Source organism: Oncorhynchus keta, chromosome 10 (genome assembly GCF_023373465.1).
Source record: "Oncorhynchus keta strain PuntledgeMale-10-30-2019 chromosome 10, Oket_V2, whole genome shotgun sequence".
NCBI lineage: Eukaryota > Metazoa > Chordata > Actinopteri > Salmoniformes > Salmonidae > Oncorhynchus > Oncorhynchus keta.
The window spans coordinates 49,456,005-49,482,456 of record NC_068430.1 but is presented as its reverse complement, the minus strand read 5'-3'; the positions used below and the strand labels follow the sequence as shown (position 1 = coordinate 49,482,456).

Sequence of the window (26,452 nt, the reverse complement as noted above, 5' to 3'; positions counted from 1 at the left end):
GTGGCGTATTTGTAGGCATATCATTGGAAGATTGACCATAAGAGACTACATCTACCAGGTGGTCGCTTGGTGTCCTCAGTCAATTATTGCGTAATCTCCAGCTGCAGTAGTTTTACGTTTGCTTCTGATGAGAAGCCAACTGCCACCACTGATAGATTATCGAATAGATATGTGAAAAACACCTTGAGGATTGATTCTAAACAACGTTTGTCATGTTTGTCGATATTATGGAGCTAATTTGGAAAAAAGGTCGGCGTTGTAAGTGACTGCATTTTCCGGTCTTTTTCTTAGCCAAACGTGATGAACAAAACAGAGCTATTTCTCTTACACAAATAATCTTTTTGGACAAAATGAACATTTGCCATCTAACTAAGAGTCTCGTCATTGAAAACATCCGAAGTTCTTCAAAGGTAAATTATTTTATGTGAATGCTTTTCTTGTTTTTGTGAAAATTGCCTGCTGAATGCTAGGCTTAATTCTATGCTAGGCTATCAATACTCTTACACAAATGCTTGTGTTGCTTTGGTTGAAAAGCATATTTTGAAAATCTGAGATGAGTGTTGTTAACAAAAGGCTAAGCTTGTGTTTGAATATAATTTATTTCATTTCATTTGCGATTTTCATGAATAGGAAACGTTGTTTTATGGTAATGAGCTTGAGGCTATGATTACGCTCCCGGATACGGGATTGCTCGACGCTAGAGGTTAACCAGGACTTCTTTCCTGTTCTATTGGTTTTCATATCAACTATCTTTCACTGTCCAGAAGCCAAAAGGCACAATTCAAATCATATTAGCAACCCATCCTAGTTACGGCTATTAGTTTCCCCTCTAAGTTCATAAGAGATTAATCTTTGTCACATATGGAACCGCTCAGATAAGGTGAGCTGTTTAGAACCATATTTTTCACATTTTTGCAAATGTTTGAAAATGACATTTTATTAGCTACTTCATTTCAGAACTGGGTGGTTGGGAAGTGCTAATAACCCAACAAATTTCCCAGTAGATCTCAAGAGAGCCCAAAAGGGGGGAAATGTGAGGGGAGAACAATTGACTATTTGGACGTGTGCCGTCATCGCCACTCAAAGAAGATGGATAACACTAGAGGGGGACTGAAAGCTGGAGCGCTGCGCTCCCTCCACACTTCAAATACACAGACAACTTTCTTCTCCCATTCTCCTCTTCCCTTTGTTTAGATTGTTTAGAAAAGGGGAAATGTATACAGATATGTGCAGTGCAAGTTTGCTTACAGAGAGCATGTGTCACACAGGAACATTTAACAGACACAGGAACTCTAAACACTTTGTCAAATTGTCCCCAGTGATAAATATTGCTTAGTCCTCAAGTTATGTTGCTGTTTTAAATACTAGGTCAATCATGTAATGTCTTTGACCAGACATTTAAATATAAATATGAAAACCAATATTTAGTTCATTATTGCACAAGGCACTGACGACTATGAGTTAGCTAAAAACCAGGCTACAGTGTGATGTTATTGTGAGGTTGGATAAACAGGACTGAGTAACCATTAGGGTTATACAAGAGGCAAGACTTACTGCACTGTCAAAACTATTTCAAACTTGAAAACATGTCAGACAAAGACAGCCTTGCAAGGCCATAATACAGTATGTGGGGGGTATGGCCTTGTTATTATAGCAGAAAGGTTGTCGCTCCAGGGACAGCTGTTTGGGATCATGCTCCGGCGCATTTGGTCAGTCGAGTGGGGGACGGAGAGGAGGGTAGTGAGTCCGAACTTAAGGTGAGGCTCTGTGGGTAAAAAAAAACACATCCCTCAAGCTCAGTTTGGAATGTGTCCGCTGTTCAGGGATCCCTGCTGACCGGTGGGACATGGGGGGGTGGCAGAGGGGACAGCTGGCACTCAGAGGCGAATCTGTGGTGCACCACCCCACTTCATCATTGGACAGCTGAGTTAATGAAGGAAACAAAGAGGGGGATGCGAGTTCAAAGAGTTAAATCTTGGTTTAATCAGACCAGATAATCTTGTTTCTCATGGTCTGAGAGTCTTTTTGGTGCCTTTTGGCAAACCCCAAGCGGGCTGTCATTTTCATATTGCTGAGGAGTGTCTTCCGTCTGGCCACTCTACCATAAAGGCCTGATTGGTGGAGTGCTGCAGAGATGGGAGAAACTTGGGAGAAACAAAAGGACAACCATATCCACAGAGGAACTCTGGAGTTCTGAGACCATAGGGTTCTTGGTCACCTCCCTCAGGTGGCCAGCTCTAGGAAGAGTCTTGGTGGTTCCAAACGGCTTCCATTTTAGAATGGATGAAAGCCACTTGGTTCTTGGGGACCTTCAATGTTGCAGAAATATTTTGCTACCCTTCCCCAGATCTGTGCCTCAACACAGACCTGTCTCTGACATGCACTATCAAGAGTGGGACCTTATATAGACAGCTGTACCTTTCCAACTCATGTCCAATCAATTTAATTTACCACAGGTAGACTCCAATGAAGTTGTAGCAACATCTCAAGGATGATCAATGGAAACAGGATGCACCTGTTAAATTTTGAGTCTCATAGCAAAGGGTCTGAATACTTGTTTATTTTGAATACATTTGCAAAAACATTTATTTGTTTTCGCTTTGTCATTATGGGGTATTGTGTAGATTGCTGAGGATTTTTTTAATATACATTTTAGAATGAGGCTGTAACGTAATAACATTTGGATAAAGTCAAGAGGTCTAAATATTTTCTGAAGGTACTGTACAAACTAAATACCAAACTAAATTAAACCATGCTATCCCTGAATCATTTGACATCCATTACGCATGAAAGCGATAGGAGCAGCATAGAACGGTTTTATAAAGGTATTTCCATGGCAAATCAAAGCATTGACACACGGCTTGAAATATTCTGTAGCAGACAGGAGTAATGGCACTCTGCCCACAGGGAGGGCCTTTAAAAAACACTGAACTGGGTCACGTAAATTTACAACGAAAACGATGTAAAATCAGAGACTGCTAAGCGAGAAATTAAATTCATTCGAGGCAACAAATTACAACACACAGGCATTGTTTGTGTTGTATAACTTGTGATTAACTTTGGAAAGCTTATTCAATCAAAATGCTGATGAGCGAGACCACAGTGATTCAGTTGTCCTCTCAAGAAGATGAATGTGGCACCAAGGTTTAATCACATGAGAGCTATTGCTATCTGAGGGAAATTGTGCAACGTGTCTCTTGACTGGGGTTTTGGTCAGTCAAGGATTCAGACCATCACTGCACTGTCACCATCACTGCACTGAATGAATAAAATAATATTTGCTGACTTGTCACTGAATCATGTGAGTGTTGAGGAACCGAAAAAATAAGGGAGTGGTTGAGAAATGGAGGGAAGGGGCCAGGACACTTCAGTGAAAAGGGAGTTAGGGGAGGTTATGGCTGGGGGCAGTATTGAATAGCTTGGATGAATAAGGTGCCCAGAGTAAACTGCCCGCTACTGAGGCCCAGAAGCTACGATATGCATATTATTAGTAGATTTGGATAGAAAACACTGAAGTTTCTAAAACTGTTTGAATGATGTCTGAGTATAACAGAACTCATATGGCAGGCAAAAACCTGAGTAAAAATCCAACCAGGAAGTGGGAAATCTGAGGTTTATAAGTCATTCAACTCTTGGCCTATCGAATACAGTGTCTATGGTGTCATATTGCACTTCCTAAGGCTTCCACTAGATGTCAACAGTCGTTAGATCCTTGTTTGATGCTTCAACTGTGAAGTGGGGGCGAATGAGAGGGGAATGAGTCAGAGGTCTGCCAGAGAGGCATGCGCTGACCACGGGCGTCCACGTGACAGTTAGCTTGCGTTCCATTGTAATTCTACAGACAAAGGAATTCTCCGGTTGGAACATTGAAGATTTATGATAAAAACATCCTAAAAATTGATTTTATACATAGTTTGAAATATTTCTACAGTCTATAATGAAACTTTTTGTCTGCACCTAGTGATCACGTGTCATGAATTTGGATTACTGGGCTAAACGTAGACAAAAAAGGAGGTATTTGGACATAAATTAACTTTATCGAACAAATCAAACATTTATTGTGGAACTGGGATTCCTGGGAATGCATTCTGATGAAGATCAAAGGTAAGTGAATATTTATAATGCTATTTCTGACTTCTGTTGACTACACAACATGGCGGATATCTGTTTGGGTTGTTTTGATCTCTGAGCGCTGTACTCAGATTGTTGCATCGTGTGCTTTTTCGGTAAAGCTTTTTTGAAATCTGAGACAGTAGTTGCATTAAGGAGAAGTTTATCTAAAGTTCCACGCATAACACCTGTATCTTTTATCAATGTTAATTATGAATATTTCTGTAAATTGATGCGGCTCTGCAAAATTACCAGATGTTTTGGAACTACTGAACGTAAACCTGCCAATTTATATAAATATTAACTTTATCGAACAAAACATACATGTATTGTGTAACATGAAGTCCTGAGTGTCATCTGATGAAGATCAAAGGTTAATGATTAATTGCTCTCCATTTCTGCTTTTTGTGACTCCTCTCGTTGGCTGGAAAAGTGGCTGTTTCTCTGACTAGGCACTCCCCTAACATAATCGTTTGGTGTGCTTTCGTCGTAAAGCCTTTTTGAAATCGGACACTGGTGGGATTAACCAGAAGTCTCTTTAAAATTGTGTAAAAAAAACTTGTTTGAGGAATTTTAAGATTTGTTTGAATTTGGTGCCCTGCACTTTCACTGATTTTTGTCATATCGATCCCGTTAGCGGGATCTCAGCCCAACGAGGTTAAGGTATTCTTCTTGCACTTAGGCGGAAATGGACCATAGGCTGATTATTAGGGAGTAAGAGAACAGAATACCCAAAAATCTATGTCCACAATGTCAGCTGTGTGGATCTATTTTGAAGTTTCAAAGGAAGATAACAAAAAAGGCCATATGCAACATTTGTGCTGCTATTATTTCCCAATGTGAGAAAGTGAAATTGTTCAATACCACAAACCTAATTACAAATTTGAAAGTGAATCACCCCCAGACATTCAGCGACTACTTAGTGTAGTAGAAAAAAACTAAACGCACACTTCCAACAACTAAACAAGTTCAAGTCGAGCAGTCATTTGAAAGAGTATGAAGATTTCAGCGAGACAATTCAAAGGCAAAATCCATTTACGTCAAGATAACGGAATTCATTGTCCCTGACAATCAACCGTTCTCTGTCGTGGATGATGTTGGCTTTCGCCAACTAGTTGAGCACCTTGAGCCCCGGTACATACTACCAAGTAGGTGCTATTTTTCAGATGTTGGCCTACCGGAGTTATACAGTATTGTTGAAACGCACATGCACTTGCTATAGGTGTCACTACTATCAGCTTCACGACTGACAGTTGGACCAGAGATGTCAGTCCCATGAGCAGGCTGAGTGACAGCACAGTGGGTCAACGACGATTTCGTACTGAGGAAAGCCGTATTGCATCCTTAAGAACGTGCTGGTTCTCATACCACTGCTGCCATTTCAGAAAATGAACACTCGCCGAGCTCCATTCGAACAACTGACTCAAGAAACAAGCTCATCAACTGCGTCTGTAGCAGACGTGATACCCTCGGTCATTGCATTGAAACGCCTGCTCAACAACACTGTCGGCAGTTGGGTTAGAACTTGCAAAAGTACTCTACGAGAGACTGTGAACAAGCAATTCGGTGGCATTCTCTCCAAGCCTCTTTACTGTATCGACACCATGCTCGATGCCAGGTACAAGGACCGCTACTTCGATGCAGACAAGAAAGGGTTTACTTGAAACTTTACAGACACAGCTGGACAAGATGGAAACGGACACAGTGACAGTACGCACCGAGGAAGAGGCGCCAGGGACAGGCAGAGCTGAAACGTCACTGCTTGACATATGATGAAATTCTGGTTTGAAACGACTGAACAACGAAACAGCACAGCAAGTAAGTTAAATAAATGGGTTTTGATTATGTTTTACTGGTAATGGGGACACAAGTAACAGCCAGCAAAATAACTTTTTGTTGTTTCAACTATTTAACTGTACTAGAATGCTTAAGGCCACAAATGTTACATATCGGCATCTGGTTCTTTGGCAAGAAAGATATTGGATATCGGTATCGGACAAAAATGTCATATCAGTGCATCCCTAATTGAATGCCCTTTGAGCATGGTGTAGTCATTAATTACACTTTGGATGGTGTATCAATACAGCCAGTCACTACAAAGATACAGGCGTCTTTGCTAACTCAGTTGCCGGAAAGGAAGGAAACCGCTCAGGGATTTCACCATGAGGTCAATGGAGACTTTAAAAACAGAGTTTATTGGGTGAGATAGGAGAAAATTGAGGATGGATCAACCTTGTAGTTACTCCACAATACTAACCTAATTGACAGATTGAAAAGGAAGATTGTAAAGAAATAAAATATTCTGCAACAAGGCAGTAAAAGAGTATTGCAAAAGAGTGTATAAAACATTTTGTCCTGAATACAAAGTGTTATGTTAGGGGCAAATCCTATACATTACTGAGTACCACTCTCCATATTTTCAATTGTAAATCGTTAAGGACTGGGGAGTTTTTCAGGATGAAAGAAATCAACTGAATGGAGCTAAATCCTAAAGCAAGACCTGGTTTAGTCTGCTTTCTACCAGACACTGGGAGATTAATTCCCCTTTCAGCAGGGCAATAACCTAAAACAAGGCCAAATATACACTGGAGTTGCTTACCAAGACTGTAGTGAATGTTCCTGAGAGGAAGTTACATTTTTTACTTAAATCTCCTTGAAATTCTATGGGCAAATATTGTACAACCCAGACGTGCAAAGCACTTATCCAGAAAGACTCCAAAAATGTATTGACTCAGAGGTGTGAAAATTAAGAAAATGAGATTTCTATTTAATTTTTCAATACATTTGCTAAAATGTATAAAAACATGTTTCACTTTATCGTGGGTTATTGTGCGTAGATAGGTGAGAAGAAGAAAACAATTATTCAAGGGGAATTCACACTTACTGAAGGCATTGTATATCAAGTCCAGCCAGGTTTTAGAAAGGCTTGAATAAAGGCAATGTAACAATATGAAAAAGCGCCTCCGACAATTCCCTATGAAATTAACCCTCAGTAAACAAGCAAAACAGGGAATTTAAAGGGATACTTCAGGATTTTGGCAATAGGCACTTTATTCTACAACCGCAGAGTCAGATGAACTCGTGGATACCATTTTTAAATGTCTCTGAAGCTATACAGACAGTGTACATTGACTTTGTTTACAAACATTGAAGTAAAACAAGCTTATATTTTGTGTTCTGATGGTGTACAACAGTTGAACTAACCTTCAAGTATCAATGGATATATATATAATTAAACACCCCAAAACTGGTGGAGCAACTCCAGATTGCACCTTTATGAAGTTCTAGAAAGGAAAGGAGCATAGCAGGACACCTGTGGGGCACTCTAAGTGGAGAGAGAATGATGACTGGTCAATGCAGTGTTCTCCACAGGTACATAGAGTAGCCAGCCAAACAGACAAGCCAGGCGTCCCCGGCCCTGGGTTTGAAATGTTTTGCCAAAGGAGCTCTATTTTGGTGGCCTCTGCTACATTCTAGCACCTTGATTCCATCTGAAAGAAAATTATTGAATACTTTAAAATCGCATTTACCTCCTAGATTGGAAACATTTGCTGTGGTATTGTGTAGAAAGACACGACTACCATTTTTTTATTACTGAAAACATATGAATTCAGTGTGAACTGTTCACTAACAGGGATGTAAACAAATGTGTGCACATAATTGAATTATTCAGACACGTCCCCAGAACATCTGGGTAATGCACCTAGACAACCAGAAATTACAGTTTAGACATTTAAGCAAGCACTCCGCAAGAAACTAAATGAAATAATCCACATAATCTTAAATTGTAAAGGTTTAGTTTCTCAGGTTCACTCATATATATATATATATTGGGGGGGGAAAGTTGGGATATTCTAAGTCCACAACAATAATTAAATCACACCAGGAGACCAATTGAGGTCTGGGGAAATCTTATTTATTTATGGGTGTAGCTATTTATTATTTAAAGTGTGCACCCCACCCCCACTCCCCCTCAGACAATCCCGCAGGTGAAGATGGTGGTCCTGAGCTGGAGTGGTTACACGTTGTTTTTGGTTGTGAGGCCGGTTGGATGTCCTGACAAATTCTCTAAAACGACATTGGAGGCAGCTTATGGTAGAGAAATGCCAATTGCAAGCTCTCTCAAAACATGCGGCAATGTGTTGTGACAAAACTGCACATTTTAAAGCGGCCTTTTATTGTCCCCGGCACAATGTGCACCTCTGTAATGATCATGCTGTTTAATCAACTTCTTGATATGCCACACCTGTCAGGTGGATGGCTTATCTTGGCAAAAGAGAAATGCCCACTAACATGGATGTAAAAAAAAATGTGCCAAAACATAAAAACAAAGTTGAGAAACACTGTGTAAAAAAAATGTTTAACGTACAGCGTAATGAATTACATCACGATGTAAACAGGGCATCACACAACAAAACCTACACAACCACTGAGTTGCTTTGCAGAGTAGGTAGACATTGCTTAAACAGTTGCCCAAGGGAACTTATGGGTCAACGGCATTGGCTTCTCTAAACAATGATAGGGCTGTGTGTGCATGGCTACACGCAAGGCTTGCCAAAGCACCTTTATACTTTGTGTTATTACAGCAAGAAATGCATGTGCAGGGTCTGCCTTACTGTGTAAAGGTTAACTTCAACATATTGGCCAGGAACATAAGCAGATCATGTGGTAAACTATTTTATAATATTTTTTTATTTACGAGGCGCTATAACAAAAGAGCCAAATACAAGGGAATGTGCCAAGTACTACCACTCTGAAAAATAAAAAACAGCAGCACCATCCAAGTCAGGGCTAGTGACACTGATAGTAGCTTAAGGTCTGGTTTATAGAGAGCAATGGGAAAACTGATAGTCTTTTATTCATGTCCCATCAAACTGGAAGCAGGGGGGAGATTATCTAACACTGTCTCAGGTATAATGATCTAGCATTACCAGCTCTCATTGTTCAAGTGGTGGATAATAGAAGGCCTGGCTGACGGAACACCCACTGTTATTACTGCAGTTTTTCCACTTGAGTGCAAAGAGCAGGTCGTAAATTGTAGGTGCGGGTTTTAGGCTGAGAATCTGACAAGGTGATAATACACTGACCCAGTACCCAAAACTGATGGAATGATTCCCTCCCAAGACCGGCACACTTAAAAACTATGCTGATTTTCATGGGTAAGCGTAGACTGTAATCCTTAGCAGAAAGTAAGCATTGAAAGGAACTGGCAGTTTAACATTTCAATCTGTTACAAAATATGAATATTTCAAAACAATTAAAAGATTCAAAGGCCACTTTACTGTTGTATAACAGCAATGTTAATGGTTCAGTGTGATCATTTCAAAACTGGATTGTGTCACTTGATCTCAAGGGATAGGAGGGGGGGGGGGTTAATAACAATATCACAGTGGAAACTGACACTTTGTACTGTGCTTCAGTGCCGTGTTAACTGAAAGCATGCGCCTGCGCGCACGCACAACGCACACTGAAAAAACTGTCCTGCGAATTCTCAGATCTTCTGCCCTTTGGGAGTTCTGTTTGTAAATGTATTTGTGAGACCCTCACCCTATCCGCTGCTTCTTAGAAATACACAGAACCTCAGATGGAAATACGCCATTTCAGTGGTAGCTTATTAATAACCAGTTACACTTGTACCTTTATAAAGGGTTGAAAATGGCAGATTTGGGGACTAATAAGCACCTAAATTGGAACGTAGTAGCTGTACATTAACATATTATATATCACATCATAGCTCTGGCTTTGCCTCTCCCTGCTCTGTATAGGTTTAGACGAACATAAGTTGCGTGACAAGACGTTACCCCATCCCTTCTGATAATTGGGCAACTTTTTTAATAGGCAAATACTATAAATTAATATGAATTTGTTTCTTGAAAGATTAGACGCGGAGGACAATAAATAACACTGATGGCATACAAGCAAGCCAAACACCCGTGAGTCCAAACGTGTACTTCACATTTACAGTGTCAACATTTATGATCACTATGTTTGATGTAGAGTACCAGTCAAGTTTGGACACCTACTCATTCAAGGGTTTTATTTTTTATTTTTACTATTTTCTACATTGTATAATAATAGTGAAGACATCAAAACTATGAAATAACACATGGAATCATGTAGTAACCAAAAAGGTGTTAAATCAAAGTATATTTGAGGTTCTTCAAATTAGCCACCCTTTGCCTTGATGACAGCTTTGCACACTAGGCATTCAATCAACCAGCAGCACCTGGAATGCTTCTCCAACAGTTGAAGGAGTTACCACATATGCTGAGCATATAAAGAAAAATCCTTGAGTGAGTCCAACCTTTGACTGGGACTATAGTTAAAAGTTGTCATTGCGTCATACACTGCGTTGTTCTGAACAGAATGAGCCTGTTTGTTTACTGTGAAGTTCCCGCTACACACGCATCCGAATGCACTCATGACTCCTTTCTACTCGCACAAAAATTACGATCCGTTTCTCTGAATTGCCCTGTGAAAGCCTATCACTGTAAGAGTATATTCTATAACTTAGCTAGTTGTGTTGGCAAAAGAACAAGTCATTCAAATCATTCACACCTGACCCAGATTTATAATGGACCGTTTTGGACAGCGTAAACTGTAATTGTGTGATGGAGGAGACGCAGGGATGTGTTCCAAACAAAACTACCAGTGTGCTCTCTAGTTCCTCAACGGCACAGCTAGGAGTGCTCAAAAAGTACTGTATAGTTAAGTCTTTGAGTCACAAAAGAGCATTTAAATTGCTTAGGACCTATGCACACTTGGAGGTGCGTGGCCACCTGGAAACACCAGTTAGTCCCCTCACTCAAGCCCATGTACTGTTTTTGACTTGTGTTGTACCTACCCCACATTCTCCAGGAATAGTCTTAACATGTTACTGAATGTATCCCAGAGTATTTTCAGATTTCGTCACTAACAAATGCGGCGAAAAGTACAGTAAATGTCAAATGCACAAAATCAACAGTGTAATGTTCGGTCTTGTGTCTGGTGAACTGTTGTGTACACACCTTTGGTCTAATAATTTCTCCCATTATCTACAAACTGATATTTTTCTATTGCTAACATGATTATGCATATGCATTTCAAATTTGTTCTGTAAGAAACATTTCAATTTAGCCGTATAGATATAGGCCAATTCCCAAAAGTCTAAAGGCAATTATCCTGGAAGGATATTGACCACCATCTGTCAGAAGAGGAAGCCTGGTTATTCTATAGAAGTGCCTTCCTCACCATCTTAAATAAGCATGCCCCGTTCAAAAAATGTTGAACTAGGAACAGATATACAAAAACATCCTGTGGCATTCTGCATAAGCATCGAATAGCCCCCGTGATATGTACATTTTCAGGGAAGTTAGGAACCAATGTACACAGGCAGTTAGGAAAGCTAAGGCTAGCCTTTTCAAGCAGAAATTTGCATCTGTAGCACAAACTCAAAAAGGTTCTGGGACACTAAAGTCCATGAAGAAAAATAGCACCTCCTCCCAGCTGCCCACTGCACTAAAGCTAGGAAACACTGTTACCACTGATAAATCCACTATAATAGATAGTTTCAAAAAGCATTTTTCCACGGCATTGTCATGTCTTCCACCTGGCTACCCCTACCCCGATCAACAGCCCTCCACCACATTTCGCACAGCAACTCGCCCAAGCCTCCCCATTTCTCCTTCACCCAAATCCAGATCGCTCATGTTCTGAAAGAGCTGCTAAATCTGGACCCCAACAAATCAGCCGGGCTAGACAATCTGGACCCTCTCTTTCTAAAATAATCTGCCGAAATGGTTGCTGGAATCGTCTGAGATTCCAATAGACTGGAAATCTGACGCAGTCATCGGTCCCTTCAAAAGGGAGAGACTAGACCCAAACTGCTACAGACCAATATCTATCCTACCTTGCCTTTCTACGGTCATCGAAAGCCAAGTTAACAAACAGATCACCGACCATCTCGAATCCCACCGTACCTTCTACGCTATGCAATCTGGTTTCAGAGCTGGTCACGGGTGCACCTCAGCCACGCTCAAGGTCCTAAACGATATCATAACCACCATCGATGAGACATTACTGTGCAGCCATATTCATCGACTTGGCCAAGGCTTTCAACTCTGTCAATCATCACATTCTTATCGACAGACTCAACAGCCTTGGTTCCTCAAATGACTGCCTCGCCTGGTTCACCAACTTCTTCTCTGATAGATTTCAGTGTGTCAAATTGGAGGGCCTGTTGTCCGGACCTCTGGCAGTCTATGGGGGTGCCACAGGGTTCAATTCTCGGGCCAACTATTTCCTCTGTATACATCAATGATGTCGCTCTTGCTGCTGGTGATCCACTTCGAAACAGACAACACCATGCTGTATACCTCTGGCCCTTCTTTGGACACTTAACTAACCTCCAGATGAGCTTCAACGCCATACAACTCCCCTTCTGTGGCCTCCAACTGATCTTAAATGCAAGTAAAACTAAATGCATGCTTGTCAACCGATCGCTGCCCGCAACTGCCTGCCCGCCCGCCCAGCACCACTACTCTGGACTAGAGGTCGACCAATTAATCGGAATGGCCGATTAATTAGGGCCGATTTCAAGTTCATAACAATCGGAAATTGGTATTTTTGGACACCGGGTTGGCTGTTTTTTTAACACTTATTTAATATGTATTTATCTAGGCAAGTCAGTTAAGAACACATTCTTATTTTCAATGACAGCCTAGGACCGGTGGATTAACTGCCTTGTTCATATTATTACCTTTTCAGCTCGGGGGAATCAATCTTGCAACCGTACAGTTAACTAGTCCAACACTCTAACCACCTGATTACATAGCACTCCACGAGGAGACTGCCTGTTACGCGAATGCAGTAAGCTAAAACTTAAACTTATCTTATAAAAAGTCAAAATCATTGACTGACCTACATGCACCATATTTGCAAAGTGTAAGTGCAATTCAGGACACATGCAGCCAGCAGTTGACTTCCACTCAAAAAACTACAATTGTCTACGTTATCTATTGTGGCATCAATAAGGGATGGAGACAGGTGCACATCTTTGGCTTTACCTCTGGTTCCAGTCGCCATATCTGCCACCTTCTGAAAGGCTTCCAGGAAAGAGCCTGTGACGACGATAGTTGTCCTAAAAAAACAAATACAATGACAAACATTACAATTAAACCACTTTATAGGCATATTGCAGTGAAACATTTGATTTTCCTGTGTTTTAAATACAATCAGTGGCCAGTTTATTAGGTACATCCATCCAGTACCGGGTCGTACCGGCCTTTGCTTCCAGAACAGCCTGAATTCTTAGGGACATGGAAACATATCTCAATTGGTATCAAGGGACCTAATGTGTGCCAGGTAAACATTCCCACACCATTACACCACCAGCCTGTACCGCTGAGACCAGGCTGGATGGGGCCATGGACTAGAGGTCGACCGATCAATCGGAATGGCCGCTGAATTAGGGCCAATTTTAAGTTTTCATAACAATCGGAAATCTGTTTTCTTTGGGCGCCGATTTGCCATTTTTATTTTATTTTTTTGAATACCTTAACTAGGCAAGTCAGTTAAGAACACATTCTTATTTTCAATGACGTTAGCAAATATTTTGAAAAACCTGTTTTGGCCTTGTCATTATGGGGTATTGTGTATGGATTTCTGAGGAAATGTTTATTTAATCCATTTTAGAAAAAGGCTGTAATGTAACAAAATGTGGATAAAGTCAAGGGGTCTGAATACTTTCGAAGGCTATGTGCAGCACTTCATTTTAAAAGCCTTGAATGATCAAATCAGTTCGGTTTCCTGCTCAACGGCAGCGTAGCCTAGTGGTTAGAGCGTTGGACTAGTAACCGGAAGGTTGCGAGTTCAAACCCCCGAGCTGACAAGGTACAAATCTGTCGTTCTGCCCCTGAACAGGCAGTTAAGCCACTGTTCCCAGGCCGTCATTGAAAATAAGAATATGTTCTTAACTGCCTGGTTAAATGAAGGTAAAATTTAAAAAAATTAAAAATAAAAACCTGCGAGCAACACCTGTCAAACTCAGACATATACTAAAAGGAATGTCGATTTGCAAGGGACTAGTATTATAAGAGGTTCTTGTAGTTTGTCGAAAAAGTCATATTTCTTCCCCCGGCTGGAATTATTACTCTCCTACGTAAAAATGACCGACATCGCAGATTCAGACAGGACTTAAAATTACAGATGTAGTGCTCTTGCACATAACCTTAACATCACAGTAAAAGGAACAGCGCGAGTATCCCTTGCCAACTTAGCAAACTTGCTGGATATTTGTTAGCTAGCCAACCTTCCTACAGTAATTTATTAAGTGTTACATTTTTACCATTCCCTTCAGGCTGGGTGCCATGTCACAACATGGTGATAAACATTTTAAATAACGGTCATCCAACTCAGAATTACCAGTCAGAAACTGAGGCAACATCCTAGAGCTCCAACCAGACATTTTTCAGTCAGAGCTTGTTTTGTTTGAGTTCACAGTTGTCTTGAACGCACCAAAAGTAATACGTTAGGGCGTGGCATACGGCATAGCTTTTTTACTAAGCAGTACGTGCTAAAGAGTATGTAGTACGATTAGCACACAGTATGCCATTTAAATAAGTAGTAGGCACGTCAGATTTCAGACACGGCTTGTGACTGTTTTGATGACAGGAAGGTCAGTCCTAAATCACGGTTAGGAAAACCCCTACATAACTACATCTTAGACCTATTTTCTTATTGCCCTTTAGATGGAAGTTTCTGGGATTTTAAATCATTATTAAATGTAGACATTGTTCCCCTAGTGAGTATGCCATTGCTTTATATATTGGATTGTATAACTGTGATCTGTTAAAAATATAGACTAATCTGTAATTTGTATGGATTCTTTTGCAAATGTTCCAAAGTGGTAATCAATTTGTTTTCAATATTTTCAACCTAGTGAGTTTAAGTTAGGTAGAGTATTGTGCATTTCCAAACAGAGGTGAGACAGCTTCACCCACTCGTGTCTGGACTAGACTTTTCCCCAAAACAGCACTCTTGTACTGGCCTGAGGGGTATCCTATGAAGCAGGTTTGAAGAGTTATTAGCGAGGTAACTTTAGTAAATTCTGGATAAACTGTCATACGAAAGCGGCTCACCTTTCAGCCTGGTACATTTCAATGGCAACGAATCCTTCAGAACTAAAAAGGTTTTAAGGCATAGGCAGACCTGCTCCAGACAGCGTATGGAGTCATGGAGGACACAGTAGCTCAGACACAGAGCATCAATGGCTGTATTGTAGAGGCCCTGTATGTACTGTGAGTGCTGTTTGGTATTACCGATGAGGACCAGGGTATCAGGTGTTACGGCTGTGAATGGCCATCGGTGGCTCTCACTCGTAACCCAAAGATAGGTTGGTGGAAATACTACAACTTGACAATCGTCAGCAAGCTTGGCCAATGGAAACTGTTTGACGGGAAGAGCAGAAAGGGCGATAATTGGCAGAGTATGGCAACACTGTTCCTTGTGACGCTCCTTCCTTCAATCACTATTAAACGATGGACCCAAAATAAATCCAGAGAGACACACGACTGCTGAATCCCAAGTCAACCTTTACTCCTTACTCTAAGCAAATGGACATGAAGAGATATGGGGGGTAAGCAAGCAATATGGTGAAAAATTCAACTAAGCTCATCGGAAGGCAATGTGGAACAAGTTCCATATTGCTAAAAACCTATATCAGTAACCTCCTTGGGTATACATTAGTAATTGTTTGGGGTCTAGGACAGGGCTCTCCAACCATGTTTCTGTAGAGCTACCATCCAGTAGATTTTCGCTCCAACCCTAACCTAGCGCCCCTTGATTCTAATAATTAGCTGGTTGATGAACTGAATCAGTTTAGTTACAACTGGAGTTGTAGCGAAAACCTACAGGAGGATAGCTCTCCAGGAATAGGGTTGAAGAGTCCTGGTCTAGGAGTTAATTTTAACATTCAGGAGTAAAGTGGGTGGCTAGCCTAAAGTACCAAAGAGACGGTGGCTTCAGAAAGTATTCACACCCCTCAACTTTTTCCACATTTTGTTGTGCTACAACCTGCATTTAAACTGGAGGCCCTTTTAGCAGGTGGAATGGCAGAGAACAATTCATTATGGTACTTTATGGTAAGTTTACAACCATATACTATGATAAATAGAATTTAAACTTGTATCTCACTACTGTAAATGGTGAAATACAGTACCAGTAAAATGTTTGGACACCTACTCGTTCAAGGGTTTTTATTTTTACTATTTTCTACATTGTAGAATAATAGTGAAGACATCAAAACTATGAAATAACATATGGAATCAACCTGGCGACAATGTCGGCGCATGCACGCCGACACGTTTCCTCCGACACATTGGTGTGGCTGGCTTCTGGGTTAAGGGGGCATTGTGTCAAGAAGCAGCGCGACTTGGTTGGTTTCGGAGGACGCACGGCTCTCGACCTTCGCCTCTCTATTCCTGTTTTATGACTGACCATTGTTCAATTCTGACACCAATGTAAATGAATCCCATTAACATCCCTAATACTAACCTAATTGACAGAATGAAAAGGAAGCCTGTACAAACAAATATTCCAACAAGGAACTAAAGTCATACTGCAAAAAATGTGGAAAAGCAATTAACTTTTTGTCCTAAATACAAAGTGTTATGTTTGGGGCAAATCCAATACAACAAATTATTGAATACCACTATTCATATTTTCAAGCACAGTGGTGGCTGCATCATGTTATGGGTATGCTTGTAATGGTTAAGGACTGGGGAGGTTTTCAGGATAAAAATAAATAAATGGAATGGAGCTTAGCACAGGCAAAATCCTGGAGGAAGACCTGGTTCAGTCTGCTTTCCACCAGACAGATTAATTCACCTAACAGCAGGGCAATAACCTAAAACACAAGGCAAAATCTATACTGGTTGCTTAGCAAGGAGACAGTGAATGTTCCTGAGTGGCCGAGTTACAGTTTTGACCTTCTTGAACATCTACGTCAAGACCTGAAAATGGTTGTCTAGCAATGATCAAGGACCGATTTGACAGAGCTGTTAGAACTATGAATATAATAAATTTGCAAATGTTGCACAATCCAGGTGTGGAAAGCTCTTAGAGACGTACCCAGAAAGACTCACAGCTTTAAAATCACTGCCAAACGGTGCTTCTACAAAGTATTGACTCTGGGGTGTGAATTTCTTTGTAAATGAGATATCTGTATTTCATTTTCAATACATTTGAAAACATGTTTTCAATGTCCTTATGTAGCGTTGTGTAGATTGGTGAACAAATATTAAATCAATTTTGAATTCAAGCTGTAACATTTTGAAAAAGTCAACAGGTATGAATACTTCCTGAAGGCACTGTTAGTCAGTCTGCTTACTCCTAGGGTGGTTGAGCAAGGCAGTGCCCTGCCCTCCAGTTGCCCTGACAGTATTCTAGATTAGCGCCAGTGCTAATTGGGCATGAGTGAAGCGGACACGGTGATGTTTTTATCAAGGGGTTGCAGAGGCAAGGGTTAGTTCTTACCTTAGCTGGGATTGCAGCTTCACTCCTTTGGTTACAAAGTCCTCCCAGGCTGGATAACTAGCCTGTAAAGAAAACGCATGGGGATTAGATGTTAAAAACAGTAGTAAATCATTAAATATATAGGACATAAACATTTCATGTCAGCGGCTACTAGACCATTCTATGATACTGCAATTGCTTAGATGATTTAACTCAATCAAGTTTGCCGTCATTTTTAATTGGATGTGAAGGATATTGCCTGTTACTGGGAAAAGGAGTGGGTCAGGGAGGCTTGAACAGTCAATAGGGCTGCTGCATTGAACCAGTTGGAGTTCAAATCAAATTGTATTGGTCACACACATTTAGCAGCATTTATTTCGCATGTAGCGAAATGCTTGTGTTCCTAGCTCTAATAGTGCAGTTATAATGCTAGTTTACTAAGGGGTTCTTCTGTATGTGAAATTAAATATAAGGCCGCGGCTGTCTGTCAAGTCCAAATATTTCAGAGGCAAAAACATAGCACTGGCTACAGAACAGAGCAGAGTAGAAATGAAAGCCTAAACATCAGAGCCAACTAAAGGACCACTGCATGGTGCACAAAAATAAGTAAAATTCTATAGAGATGATTCAATGTAAAAATAGAAACAGAGGTAGGCCTAGCCAAAACTTGGTCACCTGGTAATGGCTGACCCAAGCCGCTGTTGATAAAATGTGGGGTGGATAATGCCGCTTAAACAATAAGTCTCAAACGTTTAGCCTCTTATCGGCCGAGCCAAGCTGTTCGCTCCCACTGCAAGCACGCACCTCGGCTGAATTAAATATATTACACGACAGGAGATGAACCACCAGAGGCCAGTCAGTCACTTTTCCCTTTGTCACATTTTAACCTAAATTTTCTTACATTTATTTAACAAGGCTCGTCAGTTAAGAGAAAATTATTATTTACAATGACGGCCTACCCCGGCCAAATTGTGTGCCGCCCTATGGGACTCCCAATCATGGCCGGTTGTGATACAGCATGGAATCAAACCAGGGTCTGTAGTGACGCCTCTAGGACAGATGCAGTGCCTTAGACCACTGTGCCACTCAGGAGCCCCACTACATTTCATAGAACTTGCTTTATATGGACATGGAGCTTCCATTACTAAACTCAACTTCTCCATTGGAAAAAAGCTAAAAATAGAATGACTACACTCTTGTTGCTCAGACAACGCCATGACTGTAGTCACCTGCTATTCCTACAAATCTGACAACCCTAATCCTGCACTGTTCGAGTGACCATTGGAAAAGGGGCCAGCGAAGGCAGAGTGGGCAGTCACTGATGCAACCTGGCTCTGAGAAGAGAAGTCCACCGTGCCACTTGGGTCATGAACCAATGCACACATGGATGTAACAGGTGGTGCTTGTTTTGTACCTTCTCCAAAAATGGGCTATTTGGTGTGTGACTGTCCACTAACAATTAAGAATCAAATCAACCTTTGTCCTTGGCCGAGGGAGCGATTGATCCAGAAAGCTAATGGAAGTAGTCACTACGAAACAAGGACATTAACTACAGAACAAGCAATGTATGCAATGTACAAATTAAATAATTAATTTCTCCTTGAATTGTGACAGTAAATGCATTTACTGCATGCCATTTGCTTTCCGTTGACCTGCTTCAACAAACCAATCCTTATGTAAGTTCACATACAGGGCCCAGTGAGTAAACAAGATAAGTCACATGATAAGCCTTTTGCTGCCTCAAGGCCAGTGAGAAAAAAAATATGCTTTTTCCCCCTGTTGGCAACAGAGCAATACAGCTGTTATGCGCTACAGTTTTAGGAGATGTGCTGACTCGTAGAGGTATTGTATTCTAGAGGAGGAAAATAAACTGATAGTGATCTCTATGGTGCGATTTCTGAGGAAACAAATAACATAACTCTAAACCGGTTTCTCAGCACAAACATTCTAGGAAATCCTCGTTTGCCTTTCAGGCTACATAGAATTGGGTAAGGTTGGGAAGTACTCAAAGTTTTATTGGGGCCATTCCAACAAGATATTACACCAACCATCTCAGATTGTTTTGAAATCATTTATGTAGTTAGAAACATAAGATTATCAGTCCTGCAACATTATTTGTTGAAATATAAATTGGATAAATTAAGCTAATTGATTGCATCCAAATTGGCCATTTTAATTTCTAAGTTTAAAATAAAATCCAATAAATATACACTACCGTTCAAAAGTTTGGAGTCACTTAGAAATGTCCTTGAAAGAAGGGCGCTTTGTTTTTTGTTTATTTAAAATGTCAAAATTGATCCGAAAACTTGACGCACCCCATACCATTAGCGGGATCATTTTCATCAACACGCGCTGAATTGCAGCGCGCCATATTCAAATAAAATTACTAAACATATTTCATTTTCATGAAATCACAATATAGCAAAAAACAGTGTCAGATTTTGAGAATATAATTTACAGCAAAAGCAATCCAAGCGTTTGTCGACAAAACATTATGAACACCTAGCATTAAAGTAGCGTGGGATCTTTGATCATATTGATGATCTCTGGACGTTTTCACTCACGAGACTCCCAGTTACACAATAAATGTTCCTTTTGTTCCATAAAGATTACCTTTATATCCAAAATACCTCCATTTGTTTGGCGCGTTATGTTCAGAAATCCACAGGCTCGAGCGATCACGACATCGCAGACAAATTCCAAATAGTATCCGTAATGTCCACAGAAATATGTCGAACGTTTTTTATAATCCATCCTCAGGTTGCTTTTAAAATATATAATCGATAATATATCAACCGGGACAGTCGCTTTTTCAATAGGAGAGGGAGAGACAATGGCTGTCCCACTCTGTTGCACAAGCAAAACTCATGCGAACACCCAGCTATCCACTGACGCATGTTATCTTTCTCGCTCATTTTTCAAAATAAAAGCCTGAAACTATGTCTAAAGACTGTTGACACCTTGAGGAAGCGATAGGGAAAGGAATCTGGTTGATATCCCTTTAAATGGAGCGAAGGCCGGCTATAGAACATGGAGCTTTCAAAATAGCCACTTCCTGGTTCGATTTTCCTCAGGTTTTCGCCTGCAATATCAGTTCCGTGAGACGATATTTTGACAGTTTTGGAAACTTTAGTGTTTTCTATCCTAATCTGACAATTTTATGCATATTCTAGTTTCTGGGCCTGAGAAATAGGTAGTTTCAAATGGGTACATTTTTCCTTAAAAAAAATCAATACACTGCACCCTACACTCAACAAGTTAATGCTTTAAATGACTATCGTACCCGCAAAAACATCAGTCTCAACGTCAACAGTGAAGAGGCGACTCCGGGATGCTGGCCTTCTAGGCAGAGTTGCAAAGAAAAACCCATATCTCAAGACTAGCCAATAAAAACAACTGGACTGGACAGAGGAACTCTGCCAGAAGGCCAACATCCCGGAGTCGCCTCTTCACTGTTGACATTGAGACTGGTGTTTTGCAGGTACTATTTAATGAAGCTGCCAGTTGATGACTTGTGAGGAGTTTGTTTCTCAAACTAGACAGTAATGTACTTGTCCTCTTGCCCAGTGGTGCACTCATCTCGTACAACGCTGTGCTAAGATAATTGCAAAAAGGTTTTCTAATGATCAATTAGCCTTTTAAAATTATAAACTTGGATTAGCTAACCAATGGGACGTTGTGAGCACATGAGTGATGGTTGCTGATAATGGGCTTCTGTACGCCTATGTAGATAACCCATTTTTTAAAATGAATTAGCTCGTTATTTACAACATTAACAATGTCTACACTGTTTTTTCTGAACAATTTGATGTTATTTTAAAATTAAAAAGCGCTTTTCTTTCAAAAACAAGGACATTTCTAAGTGACCCCAAAGTTTTGAACGGTAGTGTAGTACATAACATCTGATTTGGACCAAACCTTGAGAGATCCAAAACAAATGGTCAAAATCCACCCACAGTGCCCCACACAAACCCACCCCAACAACGATTATACAGTATCAGTTCTCTATGTCTGACTAGTATGGCGCTGCGGCTCAGAGTAGGACACATGAGTGGGTGGCTTTTGACCATTTCTTTGGATTCCTCATGTCTAACTCATTGTTAGAAAAACTTAGTCCAAATCAGATGTTAAATATAGTACCTATGGGATATCATATGAATCCTATAGATAAAAACTTGCCAGTTTGGGTGCAAACAATTAGTTTAATTTCTCAGAGATCAAATTATATTTCAACAAAATCATTTTACAGGAATGCTAATCTTATGTTTCTAACTACATAAATGAACAGAAAAAGGTGAGTGTCAAAATCCTCATGCTTTTGAGGTGTGGGATGGGGAGTATAGCCTATAGCCTGCAGTTTTGTGCTTGTCTCTCACCTTTCAAACTGGTTTCAGTAGCAGAATTCAATAAAATAAATAATTTTACAGCTTCATGAAATTATGAAGGGGAAAATAGCTGTAGACTACTTGCAGGCTAGAGAACTGTGTGCATAGTGTCTAAGCACCACTTGTAGCCTACCAGTGCCAATGCTTTGTACCAAAGAGGCTGCTTTCCTGTGTCTGAAAAAAGCTTGAAGTGATCCACCCAGGAGAGCCCTCCCTGTTTCTTTCATGGTTTCACTTCCTTGATTATTTTTTCTCCCTAATGAGTAGAGCTCTTCTGAAGTTAGTCCCTCGAGTTACTCTTTAAACTGCATGAAAGCCTTTGTATCGGAGTTGACTCCCGGAGAGAATTTCTATTACATTTTGCCGTTGCTATGGAAAGACGAAATGACGAACACACCTTCTACACTCCTACTGGCTAATTATTGCGCCATTTCTCTGCCTCCAAAAACAGCATCAGGGTATGCCACTAGAACCTAACTGATCATTGATCCTGTTGAACAGTAAAGTAGCGGACTTTGCTCCATTCAAGCTGAAGCTCAGCTGTCCTTCATTCATGCCTAGAGCTGTACCAACAGCGGAGCCAGCCTGCCTCCCGTGCTCCACTTATTGGATTAATAATTGATACAAAAAAGATGACGGTCCAGCTCCTCTCGACACTTAAACTGCTACTAACAAGGGCCCTTAGGAGGCTAGGGGAGCCCGATAGCCCAGGAACAAATCATACACCGACGTTGAGCATAATTTTCACACTGGACGGAGAATGATGCACTGTCCTTATAAAGATAGATGGAACCTAAAAGGGCACTTGTTAATTGAGAATACCTGTGGATCACACAGTTAAGGTGGGTGCGTTTGGATACTACAATACCAGTTTCCCACAGGTCTGTTCAGAGGTTGATGGGCTGTTAATTTCCAGTGATCCGTAGTACTGCATGGGTCCTGAGCAAACACCGGAGACCTGAAAGCCACCCTCACCATCCTCCAAATGCAAATTCTCTATCACCAGGGCTCGGCCCCTAGCATGGCCGCTCCCCGATTCCAAGCTTAGATAAGGACACACTCAACAATTGTCAAAGTGAAAGCACAGTGTTACCTCTGCCCACAAATTACATGGAACCACTTCAATTCCGGGATCTCCTCCATAGGGAAAGTCTGAGGATGGGTGTGGATGGATGGATAACAGTTGAGTAGCATGTCAACACGCCAACTTAAACTTCTTTCATTATATGCCAACAGCCCTGCGAGAGGGCGCATCAGATAGCAACAATATTTGACAGTGGTGGCACAAACCCTATTACCAGGAAACTATGACTCAAGCTTTAGTCATCCTCCTGAAGTTCTCACTGTTCAGTATAGCATTTCGCTTGATGTTGAGAAGACCAGCTTTGAGTGCAGACTGCACAAGTAGGCTGCTGTAACATACAAAATGAGGGGTTGAACAAGGTTTCTTCTAAGCTCCTTAAAGTTCTTTGAAGAACCTTAAGGTTATTGGCACTGAAATCGTTCTTCCAAGAACCCGAAAGGTGGTGGGGGTTCTTGCAGGAACTGCCAAACTGAAACATTTGGATTTGAAAGGACAGCAGGTGCAGGCACTTACCTTAAATTGAGATCTTCAAATTTTTCAGTTAAGGTTTGTCCCTCGAATGAACTAAATATATGTTTTTTGATAATGATGCCATCTATATTATCATATTTACACAAATCTTTTTAAAACAGACAATTTGATAGATATCTATCAACAAAAAGGTACAAATATGTAGGCTATAAGAACTATGTTGAAGGCTAGCTGTATTGGGTGCAGATTACTGAACTGATCACTTTTATGTCTGCAGATATACAGACGAGGCTTAATGTAGTGTAGCTTTAATTCAATACCCTGCATGTGTATTTTAATGAACGTTTGAGTTTTAACTAATACTATTAGCATTTAGCGTAGCGCATTTGCATTTCCAGAGCTCTAGATGGGACGCCTGCGTGCCAGGTAGGAGCAAGAGGTTAAAGCTACACTCGTTGTGAATCCAGGCAACAAGTCAGATTTTTAAAATGCTTTTCGGCGAAAGCATGAGAAGCTATTATCTGATAGCATGTAACACCCCAAAAGACCCGCAGGGGACGTAAACAAAATAATTAGCATAGTAGTCGCTACACAAACCGCACAAATAAAATATAAAACATTCATTACCTTTGACCATCTTCTTTGTTGGCACTCCTAGATGTCCCATAATCACTATTGGGTCTTTTTTACGATTAAATCGGTCCATATATAGCCTAGATATCGATCTATGAAGACTGTGTGATAAACGAAAAAAAATTGCGTCTTGTAACGTCATTTTTTTAAATTAAAAAAGTCGACGATAAACTTTCACAAAACACTTCGAAATACTTTTGTAATGCAACTTTAGGTATTAGTACACGTTAATAAGTGACCAAATTGATCACGAGGCGATGTATAATCTTTAGCTGTCCGTCTGGAAATAATGTCCGGGTAAATCTCAACCAAAATATCCGGTCGGAGACCGGAAGAACTGCGCTGCCTTGCGTCTGTTTGACCAAGAAACAAATAGTAGGCAAATGACAAGACTCTAGACATCGTGTGGAAGCTGTAGGTATTGCAACCTCAGCCCCATTAAATGTGGTTCACCTTTATCAATGGGTTCAAGTCTCGCATGGATATATTTTTCCATTTTCAGTGATCAGATTTTCCTGCACTTTTCGATTAAACGCACGTTCTGTTATAGTCACAGCAGTGATTTAACCAGTTTTAGAAACGTCTGAGTGTTTTCTATCCACACATACTAATCATATGCATATACTATATTCCTGGCATGAGCAGCAGGGCGCTGAAATGTTGCGCGATTTTTAACAGAATGTTTTAAAAAGTAGGGGGTAGGAGTAACAGGTTAAAGTTTAATACAAAGAGAATAAAACATGCGTATGTGTGTTCCATCTTTGAAATGCAAGAGAAAGGCCAAAATGTAATATTCCAGATTAGGAGCATTTTAGATTTTTGCCACTACAGCAATGTTCAAAGTTTTAGACTGATTCAATAAACCATTGCATTTCTGTTCAAAATGTTGTATCAAGACTGCCCAAATGTACCCAATTGGTTTATTAAGACATTTAAGTTCATAAATGTGCACTCTCCTCAAACAATAGAATGGTATTATTTCATGGTAATAGCTACTGTAAATTGGACAGTGCAGTTAAATTAACATTTTATAACTAGGGGGCGGCATTTTAATTTTGGGATAAAAAACGTTCCCGTCTTAAACAAGATATTTTGTCACGAAAAGATGCTCGACTATGCATATAATTGACAGCTTTGGAAAGAAAACACTGACGTTTCCAAAACTGCAAAGATATTGTCTGTGAGTGCCACAGAACTGAGGTTACAGAAACCCCGAATAAAAATACAATCAGGAAGTGCCGCATGGCAATGACTCCTTATATGGCTGTGGAGGAGCTAGGAGTCAGCTTACGTTTTACACGTTTTCCCAAAGGTGTCTGCAGCATTGTGACGCATTTGTAGGTATATCATTGTATGATTGACCATAAGAGACTACATCTACCAGGTGGTTGCTTGGTGTCCTCCGTCGCAATCATTGCGTAATCTCCAGCTACAGTATTTTTCCGTTTGCCTCTGATGAGAAACCGACTGCCACAAATGATTTTTCATCGAATAGAATTGTGAAAAACACCTTGAGGATTGATTCTAAACAACGTTTGCCATGTTTCTGTCGATATTATGGAGCTAATTTGGAAAAAGGTTTGGCGTTGTGTTGACTGCATTTTTTTTTTTTTTTTTTTTTGCCAAACGTGATGAACAAAACGGAGCTATTTCTCTTACACAAATAACATTTTTGGACAAAATGAACATTTGCTATCAAACTGAGAGTCGTCATTGAAAACATCCGAAGTTCTTCAAAGGTAAATTATTTTATTTGAATGCTTTTCTTGTTTTTGTGAAAATGTTGCCTGCTGAATGCTAGGCTTAATGCTATGCTAGGCTATTAATACTCTTACACAAATGCTTGTGTAGCGTTGGTTGAAAAGCATATTTTGAAAATCTGAGATGACAGTGTTGTTAACAAAAGGCTAAGCTTGTGTTTCAATATATTTATTTCATTTGCGATGTTCATGAATAGGAAACGTTGCGTTATGGTAATGAGCTTGAGGCTATGATTACGCTCCCGGATACGGGTTTGGAGTCGCAAGAAGTTAACAAGAATTTAAGCTTTCTGCCCATATCAGACATGTCCATGTCCAGGGTAACGTTCTTTTTATTTACAACCTCATGCTAATCACATTAGCCTATGTTAGCGCAACCATCCTGTGGTGTAGGGGCGGAGACACCGATCCCGTAGATGTTATCAAGATGGTGATAAAGACAAACATCAGCTCCCACATGAATCAAATCAAAGTTGTCACGTGCTTACTTATTGTTCACCTTTTTTACACTAGGTAAG

General features: G+C 40.4%; 1 protein-coding gene across 1 annotated transcript in view; it reads right to left on the bottom strand.

Moving 5' to 3' along the window:
* LOC118388908 (protein MTSS 2) overlaps positions 1 to 26,452 on the bottom strand; it is a 104,828-nt gene that overhangs the window by 66,818 nt on the left and 11,558 nt on the right. The window contains exons 2-3 of the mRNA XM_035778504.2: positions 17,623 to 17,684; positions 13,155 to 13,228 (exon numbers count right to left, since the gene is read on the bottom strand). Of these exons, the coding sequence (XP_035634397.1) occupies positions 13,155 to 13,228; positions 17,623 to 17,684 (136 nt within the window). The remainder of the gene's footprint in view (positions 1 to 13,154; positions 13,229 to 17,622; positions 17,685 to 26,452) is intronic.